Source organism: Rhea pennata, chromosome 4, assembly GCF_028389875.1.
Source record: "Rhea pennata isolate bPtePen1 chromosome 4, bPtePen1.pri, whole genome shotgun sequence".
NCBI lineage: Eukaryota > Metazoa > Chordata > Aves > Rheiformes > Rheidae > Rhea > Rhea pennata.
Window position 1 is genome coordinate 19,296,349 of NC_084666.1, and position 27,650 is coordinate 19,323,998.

Consider the following 27,650-nt stretch of genomic DNA (forward strand, 5'->3'; position numbering starts at 1 on the left):
TCTACCCACATCTCAGATAGGGGGAAAGGGGAAACAAGAGAAGGGCAATGAAAATAGTGTAACAGAAGTAGAAAAGTCAGATGAGGAGTCACAGATTTTGGAAAGAACGGCTGTGAGTTTTCCCCTCGCTGAGCGGCTGCACCAACAGTACTGCGCAAACGCGCCGTGCAGCAAGCTGAGCATGGGACGAAAGGGAAGGTGAACCTTGCCTGCTCCCAGCGCTAATGCGGAAACTGGTGAGCTGTCAGCGGGGAGGAGGGTGGTTACGCAGCGGAAGCCTGAGGGGTTACGCAGCCAAGCCCTACACGCGCAGCTCAGCACCTCCCTTGCAGGAGCACATGGGGCCCATTACACATGTTGCCTTCCCCATTTACAGGCAATCATTCGTTCACAGGACAAGGTCCTGAGCAAAAAACCACATTGAGATTTTTAATTATTATGCATCTAAAAAAAAAAAATACAGCAGAGGAGAGAGTCACCAATTCTGACCAAAAGTCCCATTTCAGACAAAATCTAACAAGGAATGAGCACTGCAGAAAGAGGGAAGATGAGGAAAGAAGAATATGAGCTACACCATAAGGTTAAGAAGACTTTCTCTGTTGCAGAATTTTCATTGATGATGCCAGCAGTATTTTAGTCAAAATACTCAAATGCTCAGATTTGTTTATTTACCTGATTTATGGGGCATGCCTACACTAATCTCTCTAAGCAGTCACATAAAAATTTTCAATATGTATATAACTTTGTTAGGCCTCATAGCATGATAAGGAGAAAAAGAGCCACATACATTTTGCAGTGATTATTTCACACATGTAATTCGGCTAACTTTTTCCTCTTAATAATGACAGGCAACCCTAAAAAATGCAATTGTGTGATAGGCTAGATCTTTCCTCTGAAAACTATGCAGCACAAGCTTGTTGCTTTTGTTCATTTTCTATTTCAGTGCTGCAGTTGCTTTAGTTTTAATTATATTGGATGTGTCAAGACGTCTATCATAATCCCTACTTCTTTCTAGAGATTTATGACTCTATACAAAAATAAATTTCAGGGTAAAATTACATATAATACACTAGAGAAGAGTTTACATATATTTTTTAATTTCATTCAATTATGTGGAGACTTTTTTGTGAGGACAGAAAACACACAAAAAAAGTTCTGCTTTAAATAACAAAATAAGACAGACACTTAGATCTGGTGCTTTTACTGTTAGAAAATTGGATTTTAATTTGACCAGGAAATTAGCATTTGTAAAGTATCAAATTCATTAAATGCTTTTTATGATGTTTTAATTTATCAGTGTGTTCAGCTTCATCAAACCTATCCACCATGCCTGTTGAACAGGTACTACAAACACAACGACTCTAGTCATGTCTCACAGGAAGAAAAACACATCCAGGTTTTTGTTAGACCTGCAGCATGAATGGATCAGTACATCATTAATACATCTGGGTTTCCCATAATTTTTATAGAGATCTAACTGGATGGCTGCCATATGGTCTTATTTCCTACAGACTTCTGAGCTGGCTTTAAGAGAGTCTGTTCAGACACAGCACAAAATCTTGTTTATTTGCATCCACTCTACATGTTTTACCCATGTAGCTATGCTGGTGTCCTTAGGTGTCACGTCAATGAGTGCAATGCCCCCCTGGTATGTACCAGTAGAGGTGTCAATTGACAGGCCCAGCACATACCACTGAGAGAGGGAGCTTAGCCAGATAAAACAAACAAGGACACTATCACTGCATACTAGACCATGGCCCGGAAAGCCTCAGAAAATCCCCATGGAGAGGAGAAAAATATGTTTTTACATATGTGCACTGTGTTCTTGGTAAGGTAATAAAGCTTCAGATAAACTTAGCAGCATATTCATATCTAAGGAGATACTTGGCCAAGAGGACACTATTAGCGTACGATGACATTTTATTTCCTTCTTCACCTCTTCAGGGAGAATCTTAGCTGAGCCTGGCAGCATACCCTAGGTACCTGTATTCTAAGTGGCCTAGTCTAAAGCAATGAAAGGCTCCTTTATAACGAAGCACCAGTTCAAAATGTGGAGATACCATAGTAAGGAAGTGCTAACAGGCATAGGAATCAGTGCAGCAGAAGCCTCAGATGCATTTTTCTAGGCTTTTCAGTTCACCTTTACAGTTACCTCAAAACAAAATGTAAGCTTGTCAACACTTAAATAAACTCTCGCCTCAAAGAGGAGTGATTGAACAATGCACCCTGGTAAACTCCTACAGCCTCTGAGGACACCCTTTAAAAATAGAGACGCATATGAATTTTCAGCCCGTTAGCATCTGGATTAGTTTAGAAGTCTCATAATATCCTTAACTGTATATTTCCTTGATTTGTCACTATGTGCCAAGACTTTAATGTTTTTTCAGTGCTATTTTGTGTACGTGAATAGAATCACAAACTAGAGATGGTGATTTTTAAACGGAAAACATTTTATATATAAAAAGATCACGGTAAAGCTATCTGTTGCAAGGTCTCCTCTACAGCAAGTCCACTTCTGGCTTGTTTCTAAGAGTCCTGGAATTTGTTAGTTTTCATAGACACTGTTGATAAATATGGTTCATACTAAAATGTAGAATTACTTTGCTAGTTTATGCTCAGCCACTGTAGCAGAGTTATGTACTGCACACATGCTGTGGTGTGTGCTACAACTCCCACAGCAGTTGCCTTCCTCATATTTATTTTGTAGTCAAAATCAAATGTATTGCTCATTTGCTACAAGCTTTTAAAAAGTGCACGTTCTTGGTCACCAGCCTTCAATACGAAAGACACAAAAGATTGTATTTTTACTTTTCTAATAGGTCTAGACTAACACTCTGATGTTAACCAGCCTGATTTCATTAGAATCGGTGAAAATTAACTTGGACATTTTTTTGCTATGCCACTTTAAAAATGCCCCATAACAGGCATTCAAGCCCAGCTACAGCTATCAATGCATTAAGTATCATATTAATTGGGTTGTAAGTTCCTCGAGGCAGGGACTGTCTTTTTGCTGTGCTTACTCAGCCCCTTTTCACAGTGGCATCCTGATTTACAATTGTGCTTTGAGAAGCTGCCACAACATCTATAATAAATAATATTGTGTACTTCTATTTAATCCTAAAGAAAAAGAACTTGGGCCCAGATGTTCAGCTGCTGTAAATTAGGACCTCTCCAGTGGTTTTAATGGAGCTATGCAGATTTATGCTAGCTGGGGATCTGGTCCTCTTTTCTTAGGGTATGTTGATGCTGAAGCTCAGAGCAGCAACAGTGTACTATATATGCCCCAACCAAGCACTGGGACCAACAGCAGTCCCACCAGTGCAGCTGGGAGTCTAGCAAGAGCTAATTCATCCTACTTACTGAGCGAGTTTTCCAGCCAAGCACTATGCTGCTACAACTAAGCAGATGAGTATAAAGCTAGCTTGGGTATGTCTAGCCTACACCGTAGTAGACACTGTGCTCTTAATCACTGCTGGAAATACACTGATTGTACCGGTTCATGTCAGGTGGTTCTTCGATTTAAAAGTTATCCCACTAAAGTCAACACAAGTTAGAATTTGGGCCTATGTAACTGCTAGATGCACAACTAAGAATTCAAAGACATGCCTACCCTGCAGGAAAATATTAAAATGTTTTCTCAGCTCAGATAGCTTCCAAATATCTCAAGAAATGTTTTCCTGTTTTACCCAAATGAGAGGGAAGAAAGAGGGAAAGGCAGGCACAGATTGGAAACAGCCCAGCACCAAATAGCTATGATTCAGACTGAGGGCCCCCGGAGCCAGTATCGCAGCCACGCTTCAGTTACAGCCCAGCGTTGCAAGCACCCTTACTCACACGCAGCGTCCTAGGAAGGGAAAATCTGCTCACACGTCATTTCTGGAGGTCAGATATCATTTCTCCCTAAATAAGCATGTTTAGGGAGCAATGAAATTCTGTTTTGCAAACTCAGGTAGGGATTACACACACACAACACACACAGAGAAAGAAAGAGAGAGGGAGGAAGAAGAAAGTATGTATGGCTGCACTTCATCTTCTAAAACCAGAAAGGGGGTAAAAAGACCCCAACACATACACACCACTTCCAGGAATGAAGAGCTACCTGTAAATGCCTAATATTGCAAGTTTTACACACCTCACATACTCCAAGCTACGAGGGTGGAACGAGCAGCTTACTATTTTATCACTGCATATGGCCTTGCTTCGGGTTGCAGCAGCAAAGGTGCCCGGAACCTGCAGCAAGGCTCCACCGCGAACACGCTGCAGATTCTCAGTTTGATTCTCCTGTGGCTTAGGACGCTATAAACCAAAAGTAACCTCCATGAAGCCAGCAGATTTAATCCTGTAGAGATTAAGTGTAAGTGAGAAGAAAATCAGACCCTTTACGTCTGCCTCTCTTTCCCTGAGAAAAACAAAATACATTCCTTTTTCCTCAGACACATCAATAGCAATAGCCTGAACTGCAAAGATTCAGTTTCGTCGATGGTAATGTAGTAAGGCTTATTTCCATTAGGCTGGTCTATAAAATCCTCCTTTTATTTCAGTGCTTCTACAATTCCAGAACAGCAAAGCCTGACATTTTGGTCTCTGACAAGCAACACTTAATATTGGAATGTTTGAAAAATCTATATGAAGAAAGCTCTTAAGACAAGATAGGCTGAACATTTTCACCACAAATGGTTTGTTTTAGCTATCTCTCTTCTTCATGTAAGACGGAAATCAGACAGCTTATTGGCTTAGCTTGTTAGGCCAGGTTAAAGGGATGCATTGCTGAAAGGCTCTTACAGAAGCTTACCCTTGGCTAAAAATAGCAGGCACTAGAGAATTATCTTAAATACTACCAAACTTGTTCTGCACTGTGAATGCAGATAACTGTAATATGTTTCCATTTTTGGTAGTTTTAGAGCTTTTTAAAGTTATGCTTGCTTTAGCTGACTATTTAATTAGTTTCTGATTCTATTTGCCACTTTTTCTCTCAGCGATATAGCCTGAGGGGTACTTTGCCTATGAATCTTTTGTATTTAGCAATGTTTCTATTGTTAACATCTAACGAGCTGTTGGACTTGCCAAACACTCAGAATAGGTACAAACGTGTCTTTGAAACATAAATGTTTAACACACAGCAAACAGTGAATCAAAAGATACTCTAACACTGCTTCCTCACTCTCCCATTGCATGTCTCATCAAAAGAGAATAAAAATATGCTTTATTACGTTCAATTCTGAAATTCAAAAATGTGTATCTGAATGAGACATTTTTTGCTCACTGGTCAGGATTTTAGAAGATGACTGGCAGATTTTTGTTACCGTAAGAGGACCTGCATCTATCAGTAAGGCTCCAGGGTTCAACATACTGCCCTGCCAGATGAACTGTGCAACTATCCACGTTTTCTTTGGGGTAGAACTGCAAGACTCCTCAGTCTATAATGGAAGCAGCTCCTCTTTTGGCATAGAAGAAGAGTCTTTTTTTTTTTTTTTTTTAAGACTAGAAGCAGCTCTCTTTAAGTGGTCTTAAAACAGGATAATTTTTCATCTAATCCTTACACTGCAAACCATGAAGACATATCAAAACAAAGAAACTCCAAAGCAAAGCACAAATGCTCCCAGTCCTTATATACATTTTACTCCTACTACAGCCAGCCTGAAAAATATCATCACAAAAATCAGTCATGTGGTATAATATCCCTGTTGTTGTTGTTGCCTCAACTTCCGTATACAACAGTATCACTGGCACTTGCCGTATGAGCACAGATCAGGAACTTCACAAGATTCAAGCAGTAAGCACCTCCGCCTACTAATTCCTGTCCACTACCCTCCACATGAAGTTTCAGGTACTCCAACAATCTTTGCACTGGAATGATTGCCATAATAACCGTATCCAATGGAAATGGATGAAGGCACATATTTTAGTATGTTTTCCAGTATTTTCTTCTTCCCCAACAAAATTGGTTTTCTGCAATGTTTAGTAGAAGTCAATTTTTATATAATTTGAAGATGTAAAAGAAAAAACAAACAAACAAAAAAAACAAAACAAAAAAAACACCTTGAGTAAGGTGAATATCCAGAAACAAATGTAGGGCAAGGTCAAGCTAAAACCCAACTATGTATCTGAACATGAGATTCTTTTCTTCTTGGGCAGACATCTCATTTGACTGCTGTGGAGCTGGCAGAGCCTGTCCTCTTACACATAGTTTTTCTTTTACTCTCTTTTAAGGATGAGAAAAGTTTTTACTCTTAAATAGTAGTGAAATTCACAGATTCCCTCACCCAGTGCCTTTATATGCTAAGGCATAGTGGTGTAACCTAGCCACATGTCTTGCAACTGCCATTAAAGCTCTCCATATGTCTTCATTTGGGAAGCAAGTTTTCTTTTTGAGTCAGGAGTTAAGTTCACAGCCTCTCTGTCAAATAAACAACATGCCTGTTGTCACTGGACTGCTGAGCAAGCCCCGTCTTCAAAAAGATGCACTCAGTGATTTTAGCCATCTATTTCTCAGCCTTCCCTTCCACAGACGCACAGCAAAAATAATATTCCATCTTCATTATTATGATTAACATGACTATTCATCTCCTAAAATTTCAAATTTCTACTGTTTCAGTATCACTCAAGCACCACCCAGACAACAGCCCTACTGCACTTAATGTTTTCCAGGCACATGGTTAGAGAAACTATCTGCACAAGGAAATAACAGACAAGATCGAGAAAGAAGCATTACAATCCTCGTTTTATAGCAGCGGATTTGATGTACAGAGATGACTCAATTTCTCAGGTCAGAGACAGCTTATGGGAGAGTGGAGGCCAGCACTCGAACCAGCGCCGCTCTCCTCCCTTCCAAAGCAGGCAAAACCCTTTCACAAAAGCCAACAGTATATGCACTGCCTGTCCCAAAGCGCTTGGAGCCTTGTGGCCGCTTGACGGAAGATGACTAAAAATGGTTGTCAAAAATGTCGAGGTCACAGCAACGTAATTAATGGGAGGTTAACTTTGTGCATTAATATAACTTGCTAATTCTGCCATTTTTTGTCCAAAATAAGTTCCAACAGTATTTGCTCAGTTATTACTGGCATTCCAGAATGCAGTGATTCTGCGATTCTGAGTTTTTCAGAGAAAATTAATAAAGAGATAGTCGCGAACTGACAGAACAGCACAAGCATAGTGTATCACGTTACACATACATCCAAACCATAGAGATGTCTATATGAAACAGTGGACATTTGAGAGATTATTAATGTACTATAGAAAGTGCAAAAGTTTGGATATATAGGAAGACATTGAGTTCAATGACTGAGTTCGAAAGTGAGCACTGAGACTGCTTAACATACTAAACAAGGCCACTCTGCAAAACATAGCTGTAATAGAAAAGCAACACAGCAACTGCGTTGGAAAAATGAAGGGTTCACAATTCATATTGTTTAAGCGGGGCCTTTAAAGCTCTCTTTACGTCACTTAGTTGGGAAGAAAAAAAATGGACAACATCTGAAGCAGACTGGGTAAGTCATTACCTGAAGTCACACAAACAGGCTTAGTCTCAAGGAAAGGTAAACAGGAGAAAATGAGCTGATATTTCAGCAGAGCTTCAGCTTAAAGATTCCCAAATTACTATAAATCAAGTGGTAAAATATTTTACTTAGGAATTTGGATGGTATTTGGAAACAAAAGCAACCACTCTATACCTTCATCATCTACCACGACTGCAGCTCAGTTACGTGCTGGCCCCAAGCTGCCCAGCAGGACAACACCATACAGAGTGGCGAAAAGGTCAGACCACATTCCAGACAGAAAAAGAGAAAGAGAGAGGAAAAGAAAAAGAGCAGGTGCATCACTTCTCTCTTTTTACTGTACACTTTTTCCATTCTTTTCTTGTCCAGTGAGGAGACTACACTTCTGCTCTCCCTGGATATAACTGTAATAGCTCAAGATGAGAGATCTGCCATTAGGAGCCTTCTGAACTGAATTAACAGGGTGAGACGTGGCACTTATTTGGGGACTGCCAGGCTCTCACTCACCACAGCCTAGAAGGGTCATTATGAAATCTGTGGGAGCTCAGATAGCAATGGCAGAAGAAGAAAATACCTTTGGCACAGGATTAGGAATACATACTTTCACAAAGGTATTCATGGGAAATCAGGAAGAGTGAATTGGAATTAGCATGAGGAATCACGCTATGCTGGCAACAGATTAAGTCCTGATGATTGTCTCTGTGTATAAGGTGGGAAAGAAGATAGACTAGATATTATGTATTTATTGAAGCAAGAAGGTTAGAGATAAGATGTAATCTAACCAAATCACACAATGCAATTCGGTTACTTGAGTCCAAACTCAAGAGTTACGGAGTCTCGATTAGCAGGTTTGTCTAATACCTATTGGTACAATTATGCCCAGCTGCTAAACACTTACCGGATTCCACAAAGGAGACGGGAAAAGGGGGGGAGGTGAATAGGGGAAGCAGCCCCAATTCATCATTAGTGGACTAACATTCTGGACCAGAAAGGACACCGATATTTACCCAAAGATGCAAGTATTCAAGAAATAGTAGGTAGACTTATCTCCAAGAGTTTTGGCACTGGGAGATGCATTTTCTTTGCACTCAAACAAATCAGATGTGTTCAAACATCTAAATAGCAGTAGGAAATATTTTGTAGCTTTTCTTTCCAATTCCACAAGCATTTTGGATTCTTTGCTACCGAAGACAAGTGTGCTACTAGGCAACACTATTATCCTTCCATCTTCTCCCTGACACCCCCCCCCCCCCCCCGGGATTTTGCTAAGGTCTCTTTGATGAGGAAGGTTTGGCTTGTTGTTTAGCAATTGCAAAGTTAAAAATATATATTATTTTAGAACCGAGCAAAGAACTTGCAATGAAAACTGAAGCCATGCAAAATTTGACCAATTTCTCATCTTAAAACCTCTCAAGAGAACCTGGGCTGACTCCTGCATGGTTCATATGTGAAATGCTGTAATTTATAATGAAATCTGCTTTTAGTTTTGAAGTCAGTCAAACTCAACTTTTAGATTTGACTCTCTAGGAGTAATAGTGATGGTGGATGAACATCCAAATCCCTGTAACTTTGATTTTCACAAAGAATTGCATTTTTTTAGAGTGGGTGTTCCCAGTATGCCAGTATGGCTAGTCAGGGACTCTAAAGAAATAACAGTAGATGGTCAGAACTGATCAATAGTCTTGATCAAAACTGACTAGAGAACATAAGGCAATTCTGGGCAATACATTTATGAGATTACATTATCAGAGCTTTCAAAGACTGATTTTGGGAGAGAATTGGGAAAATCTGGCTGTTCTGTAAAAAGAGATAGAAGGGCAAGGAGTTCTGCTGTAGGATCTCCTCTTCTGCTGACTCAGTGAAGGCACATTTGTCATTCAAAGACAAATTAGAAAAGGGCATGGATCATGCTACATAGATGCTCAGTCTCAGTTATCAGCCAAGTACAGGCAGCTTCCAGTGCATCTACCTCCAAGTGCATCTAAAAAAAGGCTATCTCTTCTGGTGGATGTGGACAGAATGTCTTTGTCAAAATTTCAGTTTGAGCAAATATTGCAAAGCGGTTTAGCACAGGGAGGATTTGTTCCTGCAGAAATCGACACAAATTCCTTTAGGACAGGGGCAGCCACCCCAACTGCACAGCTCGCATTGCCAGGAGATAGAATTAGGAAAACTGGAAGATAACACTGTGGTTTAATGTAAACTCTTAAATCTGCTGTAAACAGAGCTGTAGCACTGGCACACAATAAAACTGGTATCTGTCATTGCATTCCCCAAAGCAGGTGCAGTAAAGGACATGAAGCATGAGTGTTTTGTTGTTCACCCCTATGCGTTTTGATCAGGTAAAAAAGCAAACTGATAGAAGCTATGGTAAATAGCTAACATTATACTGATGGAGGGCAAAGTACAATAATAGTATAACGAAGAATAATATAAGATCATGTAGACAGGTCCAACTTTCAAGTTCCTGTTAGGTGAATGGCACAATTTGGAACAACAGTCTTGAGATGGCAACATTCCCAGATGTTTTCAGTTGGATTGACAGAAAAGCTCAGTATACACAAAAGCCATTTCCTAAAAATTTTGTGTCTTGGTCCAACAGGCATGTCAGATCTTTAATTTTTTTTGCACAGAAGTTTCAAAAATGTATCTTCCCCTGGATTAGAAAATGGTAACCACTACAGGCAGAAGCTTAGGGATAGGTCTTTTTTCTTTCTTTCACTTTTTTAGGCTTTGGGTCTAAAAATCTAAGTCTCACAAGTTCAGGCTTGTGCGAGAACCAGGAACAGAACAACCACCTTCACACAGCACTGGGCTTCCACTAATAAACCCTCCCAGATCCATACAGGGTCCACAAAGAGGCAGTTCAAGCATATCTGAACTCTGCTCAGAGTTACAAGTGTGGCAGAGCAGATGGTTCAGCAGAGAATTAGCCATCTGTGACCGATATGCATGTCCCAGACTGGCCTTAAACTGACTCAGGGTGGTGGTCCTGCCATAATTCCTGCTCCTTAGTACTCCTAGAAACTTTCAGGGCAGCTGTAGGACAGCACAAATTCTTGGACACTATTTAGGCCTGTGCTAGACAAGGCCACATAACCCTTCCCAACACAGTTCTGAAAATACTATTCAGAGACACTGACCAACTCTGCAGGAGCCTGTTTCGTACATTATGGTCAGCACTAGCTAGAGCTCAGAGCGTGGTGGGATCCAAACTGACTCTTACAGATTCATTTCTATGTACCTCCATTAGTTTCTGTGTGTTCCTGCAGGAAGCATTTGCTCCACCTCAGAACAGGAGAAACACTAATGCTGAATTAGAACTAATAAATCCACCCAGAGCACTGGTCAGTGCTTTGTAGAGACATACTTACAGTCCGGCAGGAGTGGTCCTGATCTGACTCTATGGACACTAAATCAGAACTAACAAGACCAGGCCTCCTAATTACAAAAACAGCAGAGTATGCCAGCATTTCTTAACTTTCTAGGCCAAGTCTTTTTTTTTTTTTTTTTTTTTTTTTCTTTTGTTAATTCTTCTTCTTCTCATTAGGTCAGGAGATTAACAAATTTATGTGTTGGGACATGTTAGTTATGGCAGCTTCTCTCCAGATTTGGTAGCCCCAAATCACGTTGACACAATTTTAACTTCAAACTGGCATTTTCTAGCAGTATTGTAGATTAGAACTTTATTCCTTGGGCTGGACAACATGAGTGTGCTGCAATTATCTGCAGCTGGCTAGAAGGAAAAGGGAAGGGAGACTCTCTTATACTGCATGACTCCTGGGCCTCTAAAGGAAAAGTGACTTAAATTTATCTCCGCTCACAAGCCCCAGGGATCACTTCCTTTCTTCTCTCACTACCTCTTCAAGGTACACACCACAGAAGAAGGAATGGCTGGCCAATAGTCCATGCAAGAAGACTATCCCCCTACTATAAGGTTTTTATTTATTTGTCTTGTGGTAATGTCTAAGTACTGCATCTTACAACTGAAAAAAAAAGAGTATGGCCCAGCATCACAGTCAAAGAACATGGTATGGCAGCTACTAAAAGGCCACAGGAAAGTAGTGCAATTACGCTTAATTCATGAGATGAGATTTTCAGGAGGGTTAGATATCTAGTGATGATGTTAAAATAAATGCACAAAGAAGTAATGTGCCACCAGAATTGTAACAAAAGATTGCATAGAAAGTTATATATTATGGATGATTTAGCAATATCATAACTTCAGCAAAAAGAGTGAAATCATCCCTATCTTCCCATCCATTTGCTGGCAGAATTTTAACAAGGGGCTCCTGGGAGCTCTTGGGGGCTCCTCCATGGCTCAACAGACAAATTAACTAATCAAAGGGAAGGTAGGGATGATTAACTAACAAGAGTCCCCTCCAGCTCATCACTGGCGCATGGTTATTTCACCCAGATGGTGTTCACCTATCTGAAACTGATAATGACAGTCTCAGATTGGATTTACAGAAAAACATAGATAATAAGGTGCTGTGAGAGTGACATGATAGGAGTTATTGGTCTGTGATGCTCCAGACTGTGCCAGAGGCAGCAGAGATGTTTTGTAATGTTAGCCTCTGTTTTGTAATGTTATCCTCTTCATCCGAGAGATTTCCTGCTGCAAATGGGAGACTTGTTCTCCAGAGAGACATTTGACCTGACCCTTCCTATATGAGAGTGGGATCAGCAGTGAAGAAACTGTCAAGAAATGGCAACACTCCCATCACATACAAACAGAGGCAGTTTGACAGCCTTTCACTGGAAATGGATGAATGCCTCTGCAGCGTTAAGGACTGTGCAATATTTTCTTATGCCATAGAAAAAGGTAAGTTTTTCTGGCTTTTCTCTAGATGCAATTGAGGTGGCAACTGGTACCATTTTGCCCAATATCTTCATACTAGTGAGAAGAGTGCCTGTTGGGCTTTTCAGAAAAGTCAATACAGCCAGGAAAACCCACACCAAGCCTGATGGGGGGAAAAAGGGTAAAGAAAAGACAAAAACTGAAACAGGCTTTCAGCAATACAAAGTTTCTCAAATAGGTAGAGATAAAAGCCCACCGCTCCTTTTGTGAGCGCTCAGAAGGCCAAAAACCTTATGGGGCACATCCAGTCCCACAAGGCCCCCAGCCAATAAGCATGCTCTTAGTTTTTCTTTAATTAAAGTAGTTGCATATCTGTCTTCATTTACCTGACAGCTTTAATATTTCACTATTCCAATAACAAGAAACCTATGAAAATGGACAAGCTATGGACCTGTGGAAGCTACGACTAGCCTAAGAGGTAGGTTTCACAATATAAGAATTGGATATGAAAATTTAGACAAGACTGAGAACACTTCAAAATGTGAATCTCAGTGGTATTTGTTGTTGTTTCTCCTTTGTCTGAGTCATGTTACACATGCTCTTTAAATTTATCACCTGTAAAAAGCAAATCAAGAGCCATATGTAACATGTTTTGGAGGAAGAGTATATAGATTTTCTAAATTAACAACTGGCTGCACCACTGGGGTTGGCAGCAGGGTTTTGGTTTCTACGACCATGGGACCCTGTCTGAAGATCAGCAACTGATGGGAAGAGATGGGATCCACCTCACTAAGTGGAGCATGCTTGTCTGCCAACAGGTTGGCCAGTCTGGTAAAGCGGGCTTTAAACTAGGAAGGATGGGGGAAGGGGAGAGTTACAGAGACAGGGTAGTCAACAAAATATGGCTCAAGTCGGGATGCCACCAGTGGGTGAATGCAGCCAGGGATGCGTATATGAGACATGGCTATAGGGGATTCTCTTGCACTGCTCCTGCGAAACCTGCATGCTCGATTACCTCCCTGAAACGCCTGTACACCAATGCATATAAGCATGGGGAATAAAGAGGAAGAATTAGAGATTTATGTGTCGCAGGGCCATGATCTCATTGCAGTTACAGAGACATGCTGGGATAGCTCTCATGACTGGAATGCTGTCATGGATGGCTGTGTGCTTCTTAGGAAAGACTGGCCAGGAAGGCGAGGTGGTGGAGTTGCTCTTTATGTGAGAGAGCAACTAGAATGTATCAAGCTCTACCTAGGGGTGGATGAAGAGCGAGGCGAGAGCTTACGGGTAAGGACTAAATAGAAGGCTAACATGGGTGACACTGTTGTGAGTGTCTACTACAGGCCACCTGACCAGGAAGAGGAAGCTGATGAGGCCTTCTACAGGCAGCTGGAAGTAGCCTCACAATCACAGGCCCTGGTTCTCATGGGGAGACTTCAACCACCACTGTATCTGCTGGAAGGACAACACAGCTAGGCACAAACAGTCCAGGGGGCTCCTGCAGAGCACTCGTGATAACTTTTTGACACAGGTGGCAGAAGAGCCAACAAGGAGAAATATGCTGCTGGACCCTGTACTAACAAAGAAGGACTGATTGCACACATGAAGGCTGGGGGCAGTGGCCAAGAGATGGAGGAGTTCAGGATCCTGCATGGAGAAAACAAGCCAGTAAGTAAGATCGCAACCCTGGACTTCAGGAGAGGGGACTTTGCCCTCTTCAGGGACCTACTTGGAGGAACCCCTTGGGTTAAGGCCCTAGAAGGAAGGGAGGTCCAAGAGAGCTGGTTAATATTCAAGCATCACTTCCTCCAAGATCAAGAACGATGCATCCCTATGAGTGAGAAGTCCAGCAAAGAGAGGGCAGGAGACCTGCACGGACGAGCAAGGAGCTCCTGGCAAAACTCAAACAGAAGAAGGAAGTAGACAGAACATGGAAGAGGGGACAGGCCCCTTAGGAGGAATATAGGAACACTGTCAGAGTACGCAGAGATGTGATGAGGAATTAAATCTGGCAAGCGATGTCAAGGACAACAAGAAAAGCTCCTTCAAATGCATCAGTAGCAAAAGGAAGACTAAGGAAAAAGTGGCTGGCTGCTGAATGGAGTGGATGCCCTGGTGACAAAGGACACAGAGAAGGCAGAGTTACTGAATGCCTTCTTTGCTCCAGTCTTTACTGCTAAGGCCAGCTCTCAGGACCCTGGAGACAAGAGAGAAAGTCTGGAGAAAGGAAGACTTTCCTTTGGTCGAGGAGGATTGGGTGAGAGATCATTTAGGCAAACTTAAAACCCACAAATACATGGGCCCTGATGGGATGTACCCATGAGTGCTGAGGGAGCTGACGGATGTCACTCCAGTCTTCAAAAGGGTCAAGAAGGAGGACCCAGGAAACTACAGGCCAGTCAGGCTCACCTCCATTCCTGGAACAGCTCACTCCGGATGTCATCTCTAAGCAAGTGGAGGAAAAGAAGGTGCTCAGGAGCAGTCAGTACGGATTCATCAAAGAGAAATCATGCTTAAGCAATCTGATAGCCTTCTCTGATGGAATGACTGGCTGGGTCGATGAGGGAAGAGCAGTGGATGTTGTGTACCTTGACTTCAGCAAGGCTTTTGACACTGTCTCCCATAACATCCTCCTAGGCAAGCTCAGGAAGTGTAGGCTAGATGAGTGGACAGTGAGGTGGATTGAGAACTGGCTGAAAGGCAGAGCTCAGAGGGTCGTCATCAGTGGCATAGAGTCTAGCTGGAGGCCTGTAGCTTGAGGTGTCCCCCAGGGCTCAGTACTGGGTCCAGTCTTGTTCATCATATTCATCAATGACATGGATAAGAGACAAGAGAGATCCCTCAGCAGGTTTGCTGATGATACCAAGCTGGGAGGAGTGGCTGATACACCTGAGGGCTGTGCTGCCATTCAGAGAAACCTGGACAGGCTGCAGAGTTGGGCAGAGAGGAACCTCCTGAGGTTCAACAAGGGCAAGTGCAGGGTCCTGCACCTAGGGAAGAAAAACCCCATGCACCATTACAAGCTGGGGGCCAGCCTTCTGGAGAGCAGCTCTGCAGAGAAGGACCTGGGAATCCTGGTGCATAAGTTAACCATGAGCCAGTAATGTGCCCTTATGGGCAAAAAGGTCAATGGTATCCTGGTGCATTAGGAAGAGTATTGCCAGCAGGTCAACAGAGGTGATTCTCCCTCTTTACTCAGCCCTGCTGAGACCACATCTTGAGTACTGCGTCCAGTTCTGGGCTCCCCACTACAAGAGAGACACGGAACTACTAGAGATAGAGTCCAGCATAGGGCTACAAAGATGAGGAGGGAACTGGGGCATCTCCCCTATAAGGAAAGGCTGCAAGAGCTGGGCCTGTTTAACCTGGAGAGAAGATTGAGAGGGGATCTTGTCAATGTACAGAAATACATTAAGGGACAGTGTCAGGAGGATGGGGCTGGACTGTTTTCAGTGGCACCCAGTAACAGGACAAGAAGCAATGGGCACAAACTGAAACACAGGAAGTTCCACCTGAATATGGGAAAAACCTTTACTGTGTGCGTGACAGAGCACTGGAACAGGTTGCCCAGAGAGGTTGTGGTGTTTCTCTCTCTCTGAAGATATTGCAAACCCACCATAGTCCTGTCTAACATGCTCTAGGTGACCCTGCTTGAGCAGAGGGGTTGGATTAGATGATCTCCAGACATCCCTTCCAATCTCAGCCATTCTGTAATTCTGTGATGTTAACAGGTTAATCTTTTGTCAAAGTCTTGCTGCTTTCCACCCATGCTCCTCTGAGAACTTAGTTTGATTTAGACATGCTGAGATTCTTGTTATGTACAGACATGGCTGCTAGAGAATCCCTTATTGCTTAGAACTACAGTGTAAGGTCTTCCAGAAACTCATTTCCAGTCCTATTAGAAATCTTGTTTTAAGGGGGGGGGGTAAGAGGAATGGCAGAATGAAGCACAATAGATACATCTAGTCAACAGATACACACACACACACACAAAGGATGAAAAAAGAAAGCTGACTTAAAATTCATGTCATATCTGCTTTTTGCTCAGGGTCACTGACTGCTCTACAGAAAAGCACAAGCCCAGAGCATTTTCAAAGTCAAAATCCCAGTGATAAGTCTCACATCCATAAAGTTAATTACCTGCTATCTGCAATGCTTTTCCTGAATCGCTGTGTCACTGTTCACACAGCAACTTGGAAAAATTTTTTTCTTCATGAATGTTTCGGACTACTTTCAAAAGCAATTTTGAGTTCCCTCCAGGATAAACTATTATCCCAGGAGAGAACTCCCATTATTTCTTCTGGCACCTGATGTGGAAGTAGAATATTCCTCTGACCGACCCTCTTTTCAAGAAACTGATTATCACCACCTCCTTGGAAGTCAACTGTTCGGTGAGAAAACATTTTTTCCATTCACTTTCTCTACTTTCAGGCAAACAAGTCTCTCATAGAAGAGATTTACAAGTGAAGTTTGTTCTAAATTCATCTGATGGACTGCCCTGTAAGTCCCTACAAAGGATTAATATCTCTGAGCCTCAAGAAGATGCTGTGACTATAGACAGAAGTCTACAGGATTAGCAAGCGCACTCTGCCCATTTGGCACAGCACTAGGCCTCCACCTCTAACTCTGTAATGTGCTTGGAAGAACTGGTACTCCAAAACTTCATCTGACAAGTTAGATGGCTAGGAGCAGTTCAGGCAACTCAGAACTGCCATAAGTCAACAAGTCAAGTAACAATACGAGCCCACCGCTGCCACTGTGGTTCCTCAGAGAAAATACTCTCTGATTCTTTTCATTGCCTTAGTGAGTAGAAGTACCCATTATGGACCAGCACGCTGTTGTGTTAGTTGCAGTAAAACACAAAAGCACAGATGTGTGTAAAGAAATGAAAGTATTATTCCAATGCATTACACAGCTAAGACTTCATGACAACACCAAAATCTCAATAGGTTTGGGGTTTATGCTTTCATAAACAAAACCCAGTGATTACTGCATGCGGTAAAAAGCAAAGTCCAATCATAGCCCTTCAGATTCATCACTACCACAAAGTGCTAATTAATTTCTCAATCATTATGAAGTAAAGCTGTTGCTCCTTTGTGTCAGGACATAAAATTCATCCAAAGCTGCTAACTACACATTCCAGAGGGGCTGATTTTCAGCGAGACCTAAAACCATCCTCCATGGATGAGTGTTTGTGCACATACAGTCATGTGCCTATAAATTTCCAGTGCAGTTGAATTTTAACTAATGTATTACAAAAAAAGAACTACAGGTGAAATTTTTACACATATACATGCAAGCACACACACACAGTTCCTTGTATTTTTTCCATTCATAGAAAAAGAATTATATACGATTCAACACAAAAACTTTCTCTCTGAACAACTTTGCTCCCAGCAATTGCCTCCTCCTGATCTACACATGTATAATAGGTTAGCAGTACTAAAAAAAAGAAAACAAAAAAAAAAGAACAACAAAAAAAACCCTCCTAAATTAAGTCTTACTATGATTTTATCCTTCTCTAATGGCATGGGCCTCAGTTAATGTTAAATGGGATAGGGCAGCAGGAAAAGAGCATGCCAGGGTTAAGATGGAGCATTTAGTAGCAATTAGCACTGATGCACAGTACAAAAATAGCAACAATAAAAAAAAAGAAAAGAAAAGAGGTTACGCTAGAAATAAAACCATTAAGGGAAATAAATTTAACAGTTTAGCCAAATTAGCATTTGTCTAAGAAAGGCAAACTTTCTGTTGTTGTTGTTAAGCAAATGGGGAGGAAAAAAATACAGAAAAACCTTATCAGAAATATTTACTTCCCACTAGCAATGACTCAGTGACTGGTTTTCTGACAAAAGACAGAGCCACTGCCCCACTTTTTCGCGACCCTCTGTAATTCTAGGGAGAAAATACTTAGTTCAACATTATCGTAAGCCAGAATATGGCTCTATTTATGTGACAAGTTGACAACATACAATTTCATGCTTGTTGAACTGATCTCTGTTATATATTCACTGTGAATATTATGAAGCCTCACCATTATAAATATGAAACAGTATACACTTATTCAAAATAACTCCAGCAGTAGCAATTTATAGCTTGGTTGTTTGCGTGCTTATGAAGTCCAAACGCCACCTTAAGAAGCTGCATCTCACTAAAACAGATGTGGAGTGTGACTGTGACCAAAGTGGATTTAAGATGACCTCTGTGAAAGGAGGCTATTACATTTTTGCCTGTATGGCAGCTGACACCAGTTTGTATTTAGATATGTAGCCAGTGGGAACACAGTGTCCTGAAGGGCCTGTTTTAACATGGGCCAAGGCATTTGTCTAATGATCTAATTAGCTTACTACTGTCCTGGTGAGTGTTATTCCTCTCTCTTGCAAAAGAGACAGGTACTCAGCTGAGTACAGACAAAGGGAGGACTTTAAGACATAACTGCTTCAGGTAAAATGCCGCAGTGTAGTGAAATATCTATTAAATGGGACTGTGAAGAAGATCAGTTGCATTTTCTTGATCACACGCCTGGGGAATGGTCTTGGTGGCCTCATATATCAAACAATAAACTCTCAAAGCAATTTTTTCGTTTGTTTGTTTATTTGGGAGTTCTCTTCTGCCTGAAGGTTTCAACCAATGTGCAAGGTTCTTGCATCAAAACAGAGACAAGTTTAGATAGTTTGTAGATTGTCCAGCTGGGAAAGAAAATGGAGAAACCGTGCACCTGGCTTACACTAGATACAGAACATTTACATAAACCCTTCCCAATTACTCAGCAGCTGTTTTGAGCAAAGTAAGTTCCACTTACTGCTGGAGAATTTTTTAATGCCAGCACAGCTAGTTATGGATTATATTTTACATACATCTTCCATGTTGAGGTAATGTTATTGCACTGGACTCCTATTCAGTAGTTGCAGAAAATCACAGTCAGGCCCAAGACATTTGAAAAGGTTACTTACTTGAGTAAAGCACCTGACATTGCATTATTAGGAATATAAAAATTCTTGCACTTCTGCACAGAATCTGCTATTTTCTTCCATTGCAACTGAGGGTCTTTCTCCTAGTTTCAAAAACGTTTTTTATGACACATTGTTATCTTTTATTGTTCTTATAAAGTTTCCTATCCCAAATCTGCATCTTTTGCCTTTTATGTTTATAGTTCTATTAAACCTACCATGTTGTCTGTTTCCCTACTAAATCTATCCTGTAACCACATACTGTACATTTATTTCTCTAGGACCTCAGTAGCTCTTATCTGTTTGCTTTTATGATCTCTTATGAACTGCTAGGAATAGCAATTTGCAGGGCTGTTTGTAAAGTCATCTCAGTCTGAACTCAGCCTTCTCCTTTTTTGTCATACAGTGGTATTCTGTAGTGAAATCCCATTTGCCACAGAAAAATTTCATCACAGAATACATTTTAGGGGAACACAAGTTGCTAGGTATCCTGCATGTGCTTATAACATAAAACACTTAATGTGTGTTAATCTGAATTTCAAGAAACTACTTAGTGCCGTAAACTATGTTCCGATGCAAGACAGTCCTGTGTTACCTTCACATTCACTGATACATTGCCCATTCTACATTACTGCCCAGAGCCATTTAGTTTATGTTCTCTAAGGCCTCAGACATGCTGCTATGCTGTTCACACAATCTCAGTTCTTATAAGCACTTTGATAAGCTTTATTCTGCCATTATACCATCTAGAACATTAAACACAATGTTTAAGTTCTATGTTAAATCACAATCAGTTCCTATTAACTGTTCCAAGCTCCTCATTTTTATCAACAGTTACTTTATTAAATCCTTAATAATATAGATGGAATAGTTAGTTAATTTGTGTGTTGAGCCATGGATGTTAATTTGTAAACATAATAACATACTGCAATCATTTGCATAATAGCATTTTAATCTTTTTAGTAAAAGCTGTAATTCCCTACAAAGTACGCTGCAGTAGAAACTAAGTGACTATTGGTAATAATAAAAAAGGCCTTAAAATTCTGATCCTATTATAGTGTTGGAACATACCCAAACTGCTACCATAATCTCTGAAATGTTACTGTTCTCTGATTTAGGTGTCTGTGTCAAGAATAAAAATGAAGTATAACTGGTAGCAGTAGACTATTTCCTAAATGTAATTTAGTATTCACTAAGCACCAGCACTTTGCAAATAGCTCTGAGGCTTTCCTTCAAAGTTCAGAGCTCTAGTTATGCATATTGTGTGAGGTACACCATGCAGCTCACCTCTAGACTCTGTTGTGCTGAATAGATGGCTATGATAAATCATGCTGATTTGGCACTGAAGGGCATCAGCCATCAAGCATTTGACTACTATGTCTTTTTTCCCTGAGATTATATCTCCTTGAACTGCCTGCCCTGGGCTACTAGTTTTGGAGAAAATTAAAAAGTGGAAAAAAAATGCTATGAGGCCAGCATAGAAAATCTATATAGGCTCAGTCCTCTGGAAATCCATTAACACCAGTCACAAGACTGGCAAAGAAAACATTGGTGGTTGTTTAAAAGTCAGGCCAAGTCATTTTACGCAAGATCTGGTAATTCATTAATCAATCTGGCTGCAAACCTTGAATGAATAACCTGCAATAGTAAAAGAGACTGGCAACACCACAGAGTATTACAGTTTATAATCTGAATCAATGCAAATTACCCTGGTGATGTTTAAAGCGCCCCTCCAACCTCATCATCTTCCTGATGTAAACCCTTCTAACTAAATAAGAAATCATTTATCTTCATGAATTTCCCTGCTGCCAGGGGTAAGAGAGTATGCATTTCCTCGTGAATCTCATTCTCATTGCTTGTAATACAGCATTTTTTGGCAGTCTACAATAAAACACAGTAGCCTATTTACGCTTTCCAAATACAGAGCACATAACATGGTCTTGAAAAGTAACCTGGACTAAACTTATGCAAAACAGTTAAAAATAAAGTCATCAGATACGCTGAGAATCTCTCTGGAACATGGAAATCTGTAAATAAATGAAATACAGGGAAGGGCAATCAATTCAAGTTTTCTGAAGTCTTTTCAAAGATCAAAAAGTGTTTTGACAAGTATTAGAAATTCTTTACGATTTTACAAAAGTTCACTACACTTTAATAGGCTTTTGCCTATATACAGGCTGCAATTTCTCTTTACCTCAATTGAACTATTTGTAAAAAATGCCAAAGATATACCCCCTGTAGATACCTAATCTCTCTCTAGCACTAGACATGGGTCATTAATAATTTTAAATATGACTCATCTTACATGATAAGGTACAGTATATTTGAAGATGCCTCAGGAGAAAAAAAGATTTCATCACCAAAAAGCCTTCCCATTCATGTCACCTCAAGTTCTATGGTTCTTCACATTTTCACATACTACTGGATTTGAGAATGGAAAACGAGTCATTTTGGCTTTCCAGAAGTAGCCAAATCATTTTTTTTAAACAAATACAATTTTTTAAAGTCTAGTTCTTTACAAAAGGCAAATAAAGGAAGTGTGTGTGTGATGCAGTAAACCATCTAAATAACTGGTCTTGGGTCACCTGTTAACTATTTACTTGCACAAGCTTGTTTCAACAGATTGTGCCCTTAGGGGTAAGGGCTCCCTTATTGTATCTTTCCAGTATTCTGGAAAGGCAGACAAAGAAAGTCAGGTGAAAAACTAAGGTTATCAGGCTGTGAATAGAAAGAAATCAACTAATTCATAATATGCACCTATACACATGTTGATGATAACAGCCTTCACATTGGGGCAAACAGTATGGGCTTGACTGAGGACTAGTATCACTTCCACTACCTTATCAGCAGAGTAATGCAGCGCAAGTTTGGTACATCTTACAAGAATCTGCTTTTTTTCCAGTACTAGGGTGAAGGACAATATCTCATCACCTGTGAACTCATGACAGCAGCTACTTTTACTCAACAGTTGCAAGTAGCTAGTCTATTTAAGTGGATCTTCATTTTATGATTTATTTGGCTCCTAGTCACTACCATACACTTCCAGTAATGTGAGTTCAGAAAGCCTGAAAATTCACTCTCTGAAATACAAGTGTTTTTCTTAAAAAAATTCATCAGCTTGAGACATCCAGCAACTTTAGAAAACGCTTCAGGGACATAGGTCCCTCACACAGACAACAATGTATGTACTGCATTAACAACTCAAAGGTGAGTGTGCTTCATTCAAGGTTAGGTTTTGCAATTAATACTGTACTGCTTGTTCTTCCAGCTTCTGTTTGCCATTCCACTTCTTTTCATATCACTAGGTCTCAGCTGGAAGCTTAAGTTATACAAAAGTTACACAAAGCATATCATACCCAACATGCTATAGTATATATCTGTATTTTCTTTAAAAAAGAAAAGCCAATGTTGATCAATATGGAAAAATCCAGAGATTACTAAATGGCAAACTGTATAAAACTTCCATTCCATCAGCTAAAACAAATAGTTCCTCTCAGAGCATCTGAGATAATCTCTGGAGAAAGAACACATCTTGTTCTGTTCTTGAGCACCCCCAGTCGTCACATTACAGAGCGGCAGAGACAAGAAATAGTGCTATGCATCCAGATGCACAATGGAGAATGGGGACAGGGTTAATGCACTGCAAGAGAAAATAACTGTTTTATACCCCTTTTTCCTGGGCCAAGCAACCTAAAAAATTTAAATATAACACAGTGAGAAACTGAAAATAGTCTTGCTCTAGTACTGCAGTATTGCAAAATGTTATTAGGGAACAATTTGTTCCTACAGGTATGTATGGGTCAAACTATGCTGTCAGAGACAGCAGTGCACCCTGTAATTGAAGTCAGTGAGCTCTGCAAAATTCTTGCATTTGCACAGATGACAGCAGAATTTGTCCACCAGGAAAGATGCAACGTATTTCATCTCCAAACAATTATTTCTGACACAGCAGTTGCTGCCTAGATGTACCCCTCCAGCTGCACACCCCCTATTTCTTCACACTGGGACAGTTCCTCTTCAGATGCACCCAAATGAGCTTGTGAGATGACACGTAATGACCAGCACCACCACATCACCATGCCCCAGCAGTGTAAGTACGAACCCGCATGATGATCTCAATGTTTGCAAAATCCTTAGATTTTCAGAACTGGAACTGCCAAAATAGGCAGTGACAATTCCTATATAAGGAATATAGGAGGACTGTCGCTATCTGCATGAGAAAATTCTGTACTTGACAGCTTTAGCCAGCAGTGCAGTAAGGTAATAAAGCACAGGACAAGCAATAAGCTAGTGGACAAGTTCTGCTGTTTTTACTGAAGCTATTTATGTGCTTAAAGACAGGTACATGCTTAATTACACTACTTATCAGGACCTTGCATTTTAGAAGTCTAAATCTTTTCCTGGTTCTTCCAAAGGAAAAATGTCTCTGCATTCGGCTTTCAATGGATTAGGAAAATATATATCCTCGGTTATGACAAAAGGAAAACCCTCCCTCACACAGTGCTAATTCTGATTTTTGCTGCAAATACGTTACCCCCTCTCACGCCTTCCTGTTATTGACCATCAAAAGAATCATACACAGACAAGCTGTAACTTGTGCTATTTATTACAACTGGAATTCAAGAATAAGACTCAGTTTTGAAACTTCACAAAACATGCCACAGAACGTTATAAAGCTAACAAAAAAAAACAGTTTAAGTGCAGGATTTAGCAGGGATAACTTCATTTTTATTTGAATAAAATTAATGCCAAATTACTTGGGTGTAAATGATAGGAAGATCAAATTCAGAAGGCCAGTTTCTGCTCAGTTACACTTGTATAAATCCAGAGCACCAGGAAAAACACCATTGGTTTACAGATGTATACACAAAAGGAGAATTTCATTCAGGACATCTTAGCTAAGCTGTGTTTTACCCTCAAAAGCATTTTACTAGCACTGTTACAGTTAATCTTTTCCAGCTATTGAAATGCGGAGTGCTTATCTGGGGCTTCCCCAAGCAAGTGGGCCAGCCGCACTTCCTGGAGCCGCTGTACCTGCAACGCGAGAGGCAGCAGCGATAGCTTGCTGCCGCACAAGGTCTTCCTGCCAGCTAATCAATTTATTGTCCAATTTCCCAGCCAGCGGATGATCTACTGCATTTCCTATCATCAAGGCGGGAAGGAGGTTAGAGTTCAAGAGGGGCATGGTTACCCCATAACTATAGGGCGGAGAATCAAGAAAGCTTTACACAGCAAAAGAAAGAAGACTAAGGCAGAGGTAAAGAGACCGTAACCCTCTTCTCGTACCCCTTGATCCTCAAGGCAGTATTATAAGGAAAACGTTTAAATCTCTCCTACCACCCTTCAACTTTCGCTTTAAGTCTGCTCTCTGCCAGGAGAGCCATCCCGAACGACGAGCCAGCTCATGAGGTATACCGCAAATGACAGCCACCACTGCCTTCTCTGCAATGTGAACCCATTTGCTCTCGTATACTTAAACTACAAGGACCTTTCCAACTTGTATGCAAGGTACCTTGCACAATAATGCTTTGAGTGGGACCTTCTGCTATGGTCTCTTTTAAAAAGGCTTCAGCCATCCGTCAGTTAGCTAAGGTGTTGTCTTCTGCTCCTTTCTGTGGAATGCAGGTGGAAGACAACAAACAGGCTTCAACTTTTGTTTTGCTTTGTAGTGGGTAATTGTGCAACTCCTCGTTGTTACACCACAGTGCAGTGTACTCTAGGTACTCTTCAGCCGTTTCCTTTCAATATTCAAAAGTTCCATTTAATTCTTTCAAGGCTCCCCCCACCCCTGCCTGCAGATAACCAGCCAGATTTTGATCATGAGGACTAAGGGCACCAGTCAGAGGCTGTAACACACATCACAGTGCCTGCTGGCTCTTAGAAAAGCATCATCCATCAGGTTAAAAAGGAAAAAAAATAATAAAAAAAAATGATAAGCATTCTGAAATGTGTACTTGCATAAACTTCCCTTACCTCAAATATATTGGATGATTCATTGCTGTACTGATTGGAAATAATTTCTGATTGGTCGCTGTACCACTTGAGTCCCCCCAGAAAGCTGTCTGCATCCAAGTCGTTCACGTCTAGTTCAGAGAGGTCGAGTTCTGGGAGATCTGGGCAAAGAGGCTGGTCTTCACCAACCAGAGCAGCACACTGCAGGAAACAGGAATAACACAGAAATAGTTTCATTAATTGCCAGGAGTCTATTAACCTTAATATTATGTGCTAAGAATTAAGCCTCGATTAAGCCATGGCACAGGGTCACTGCAATTTACTGTTTTCTGGACTTTCCCCAAATACTAGCTCACTGCTAGCTCTACACAAGTATGCAAAGGGGAGAGGGGAAATAGGAAGGCATACGCTGCCTTCTCTGTACAGAGAGGAATCACTTTCCTTCTCTTATACTCCTTGATAACACTAGTGTCCAAAGCTTTAGGAAAAACAACAGCAAGTGGCAAGGCATGGCCCTTCTCTTCTTTTGTGTCAGAGAGTGCTGGTACAGGTAGAAGTCACAGAAGAATATCTCTGGGCAAGGTCTCTCATGCATTTCCTGGTGCATTCAGGTTAAAGAGGCACAGCCTGTTACAGCCTTCAGCCCTGGGGGCTCAAGCTGTAGATAGTCACACTTTCAGCTCTACGGATCCTCACCATAATCCCTGAGGTCAGCCGTGTTGGTAGCTCCCACACGGGCCAGCAGAAGTGCTGCACCATTTCCTCAACGTACCAGATGATGCACAGATCACAGCTATCCAGTTGCACAACAATGTTCTGTTAATTGAAGTGTATTCTGAAATATCCCTATATTCACCTTTGGGTGACAGACATTTTATGGAGCCTTTCACCCACTCAGAATAAGTAGATATGTTGTCCCAGCCTAAAAACTTCCAGCCAGCTTCCTAATTTTCTCCAGAGAGCGGCCACATCTAGTGAACCAAAATGGACTTTTTTTTGTCCAGGCAGCCCAGCTAGTACTATGCAATAGCTGATTCAGCAACTCTCAGTAGAGGGCCTGTGAAACAGTGATTTAATGTCTAAGTAGAAAACAAAGTCTAATCTGCATCAGTGCAAAATGCTGTTGTCTCCACAACTTACGAAGAGAGTAGTGATAAACTCAGAATGCACATCCTTCTACACACTAGTATGAAGCTGGATTGGGTATTAACTGGTCTACTAATCAAGAAAAAAAAAAACAATACTACACATCCACTTTAGCAGGGGAATTGAAACAGCAGAGTATCCAACAAAGCCAATTCTTAATTATGGAAAACACAGTAACAGCTTGGGAAATAATGGAGTCCCATACGCTAACGCTGCTCGAGGAAGCAGTTGCTTCAGCGCTGTACTACACGCTCCTGGAGCTCACGTGCAAAAAGCTACGTTGATATTGGTATACCGCAAAAGACACCTCCTCTCTTTAAAGCTCGAAAGGCACCAGGCAGCAAATGGTTAAAAGCCTTAAAGTCAAGTGAGTGTAAGGGCTTCAACACCCATTATTTCTAGTTTTGTGCTAAGGCTAGCCAACAGCACGCTCGGGCAGCAGGTACTCCTCAACTCCAGTCAGCTGATTGGGTGGTTTGAATGATTTCCCAACTTCTATTTGGATTGAAGTCAATCCAGAAAGTGCCACCTTCTAAAGAGATATGTCTGTAGGGCAATAACGTAGCGTCCAGCGATGTGAATCACTCAGTATTGGTTGTCACTCTTGAAAGGACCGCCTTTTACAGCAGTATAAGAGCTGCTGAAGGTGAATTTCATTGAGATTTTTTGTCACTGGGAATCTCAGCACAGCTGCAGCACACAGGCTATATGCAGCAGTACCGTCGCGAGCAAAGATTTCATCTGTTGGCACAAAGACTCAGTGCAGCTGGTGTGAGCTATAATTTACCAGACAACTTCCACGTCTACCAGGACACTACAAGAAAAACACGTAACAGGCCAAGGGGCAAGGGAGCTAAGGGGTTGCAAAACGAGGCTCTGAAATATCAGTTGCTTTTATTTCTATTATTAGAGGGTTGCAGAACTTTAAGAAGTCAAAAATCTCACTTAAGTAATTTTCACTGCACACAATTTATTATTACTTCAGTCACAGAAAAAAAAAACCACACAAAAAAGAATTAAAGAGTTCCCTCTTCTTTAGGGCTAGACACAACCTTCCAGCAGAAATCTTATAATGCAGAGATGACCTTTTTTGATGCTTGCACAAAATCTCTGATCTCATTAAAGGATAATCTAGTTTTTGACTGAAAAGGTAGATTCTCAGCATCATTCTCAGGTTTGTGTTGCGGAGGTCAGTAGCTTATAACCAATGCCGTAGACTTCTAAAGTCTCCTGCTGATCTGTTACTGCTTTCGTTTGTAAAAATAGCTTCACTCTGTGAACCTCCTAGTTAAACATGTTAAC

The 27,650-nt window shown here is 41.0% G+C and overlaps 1 protein-coding gene across 3 annotated transcripts in view; it reads right to left on the reverse strand.

The window, feature by feature from the left end:
* The window catches only part of PPARGC1A (PPARG coactivator 1 alpha), a 384,961-nt gene that overhangs the window by 40,287 nt on the left and 317,024 nt on the right, over positions 1-27,650 (reverse strand). For all 3 annotated transcript variants that reach the window (XM_062575397.1, XM_062575398.1, XM_062575402.1), the window contains exon 2: positions 25,224-25,403. In XM_062575397.1, the coding sequence (XP_062431381.1) occupies positions 25,224-25,403 (180 nt within the window). The remainder of the gene's footprint in view (positions 1-25,223; positions 25,404-27,650) is intronic.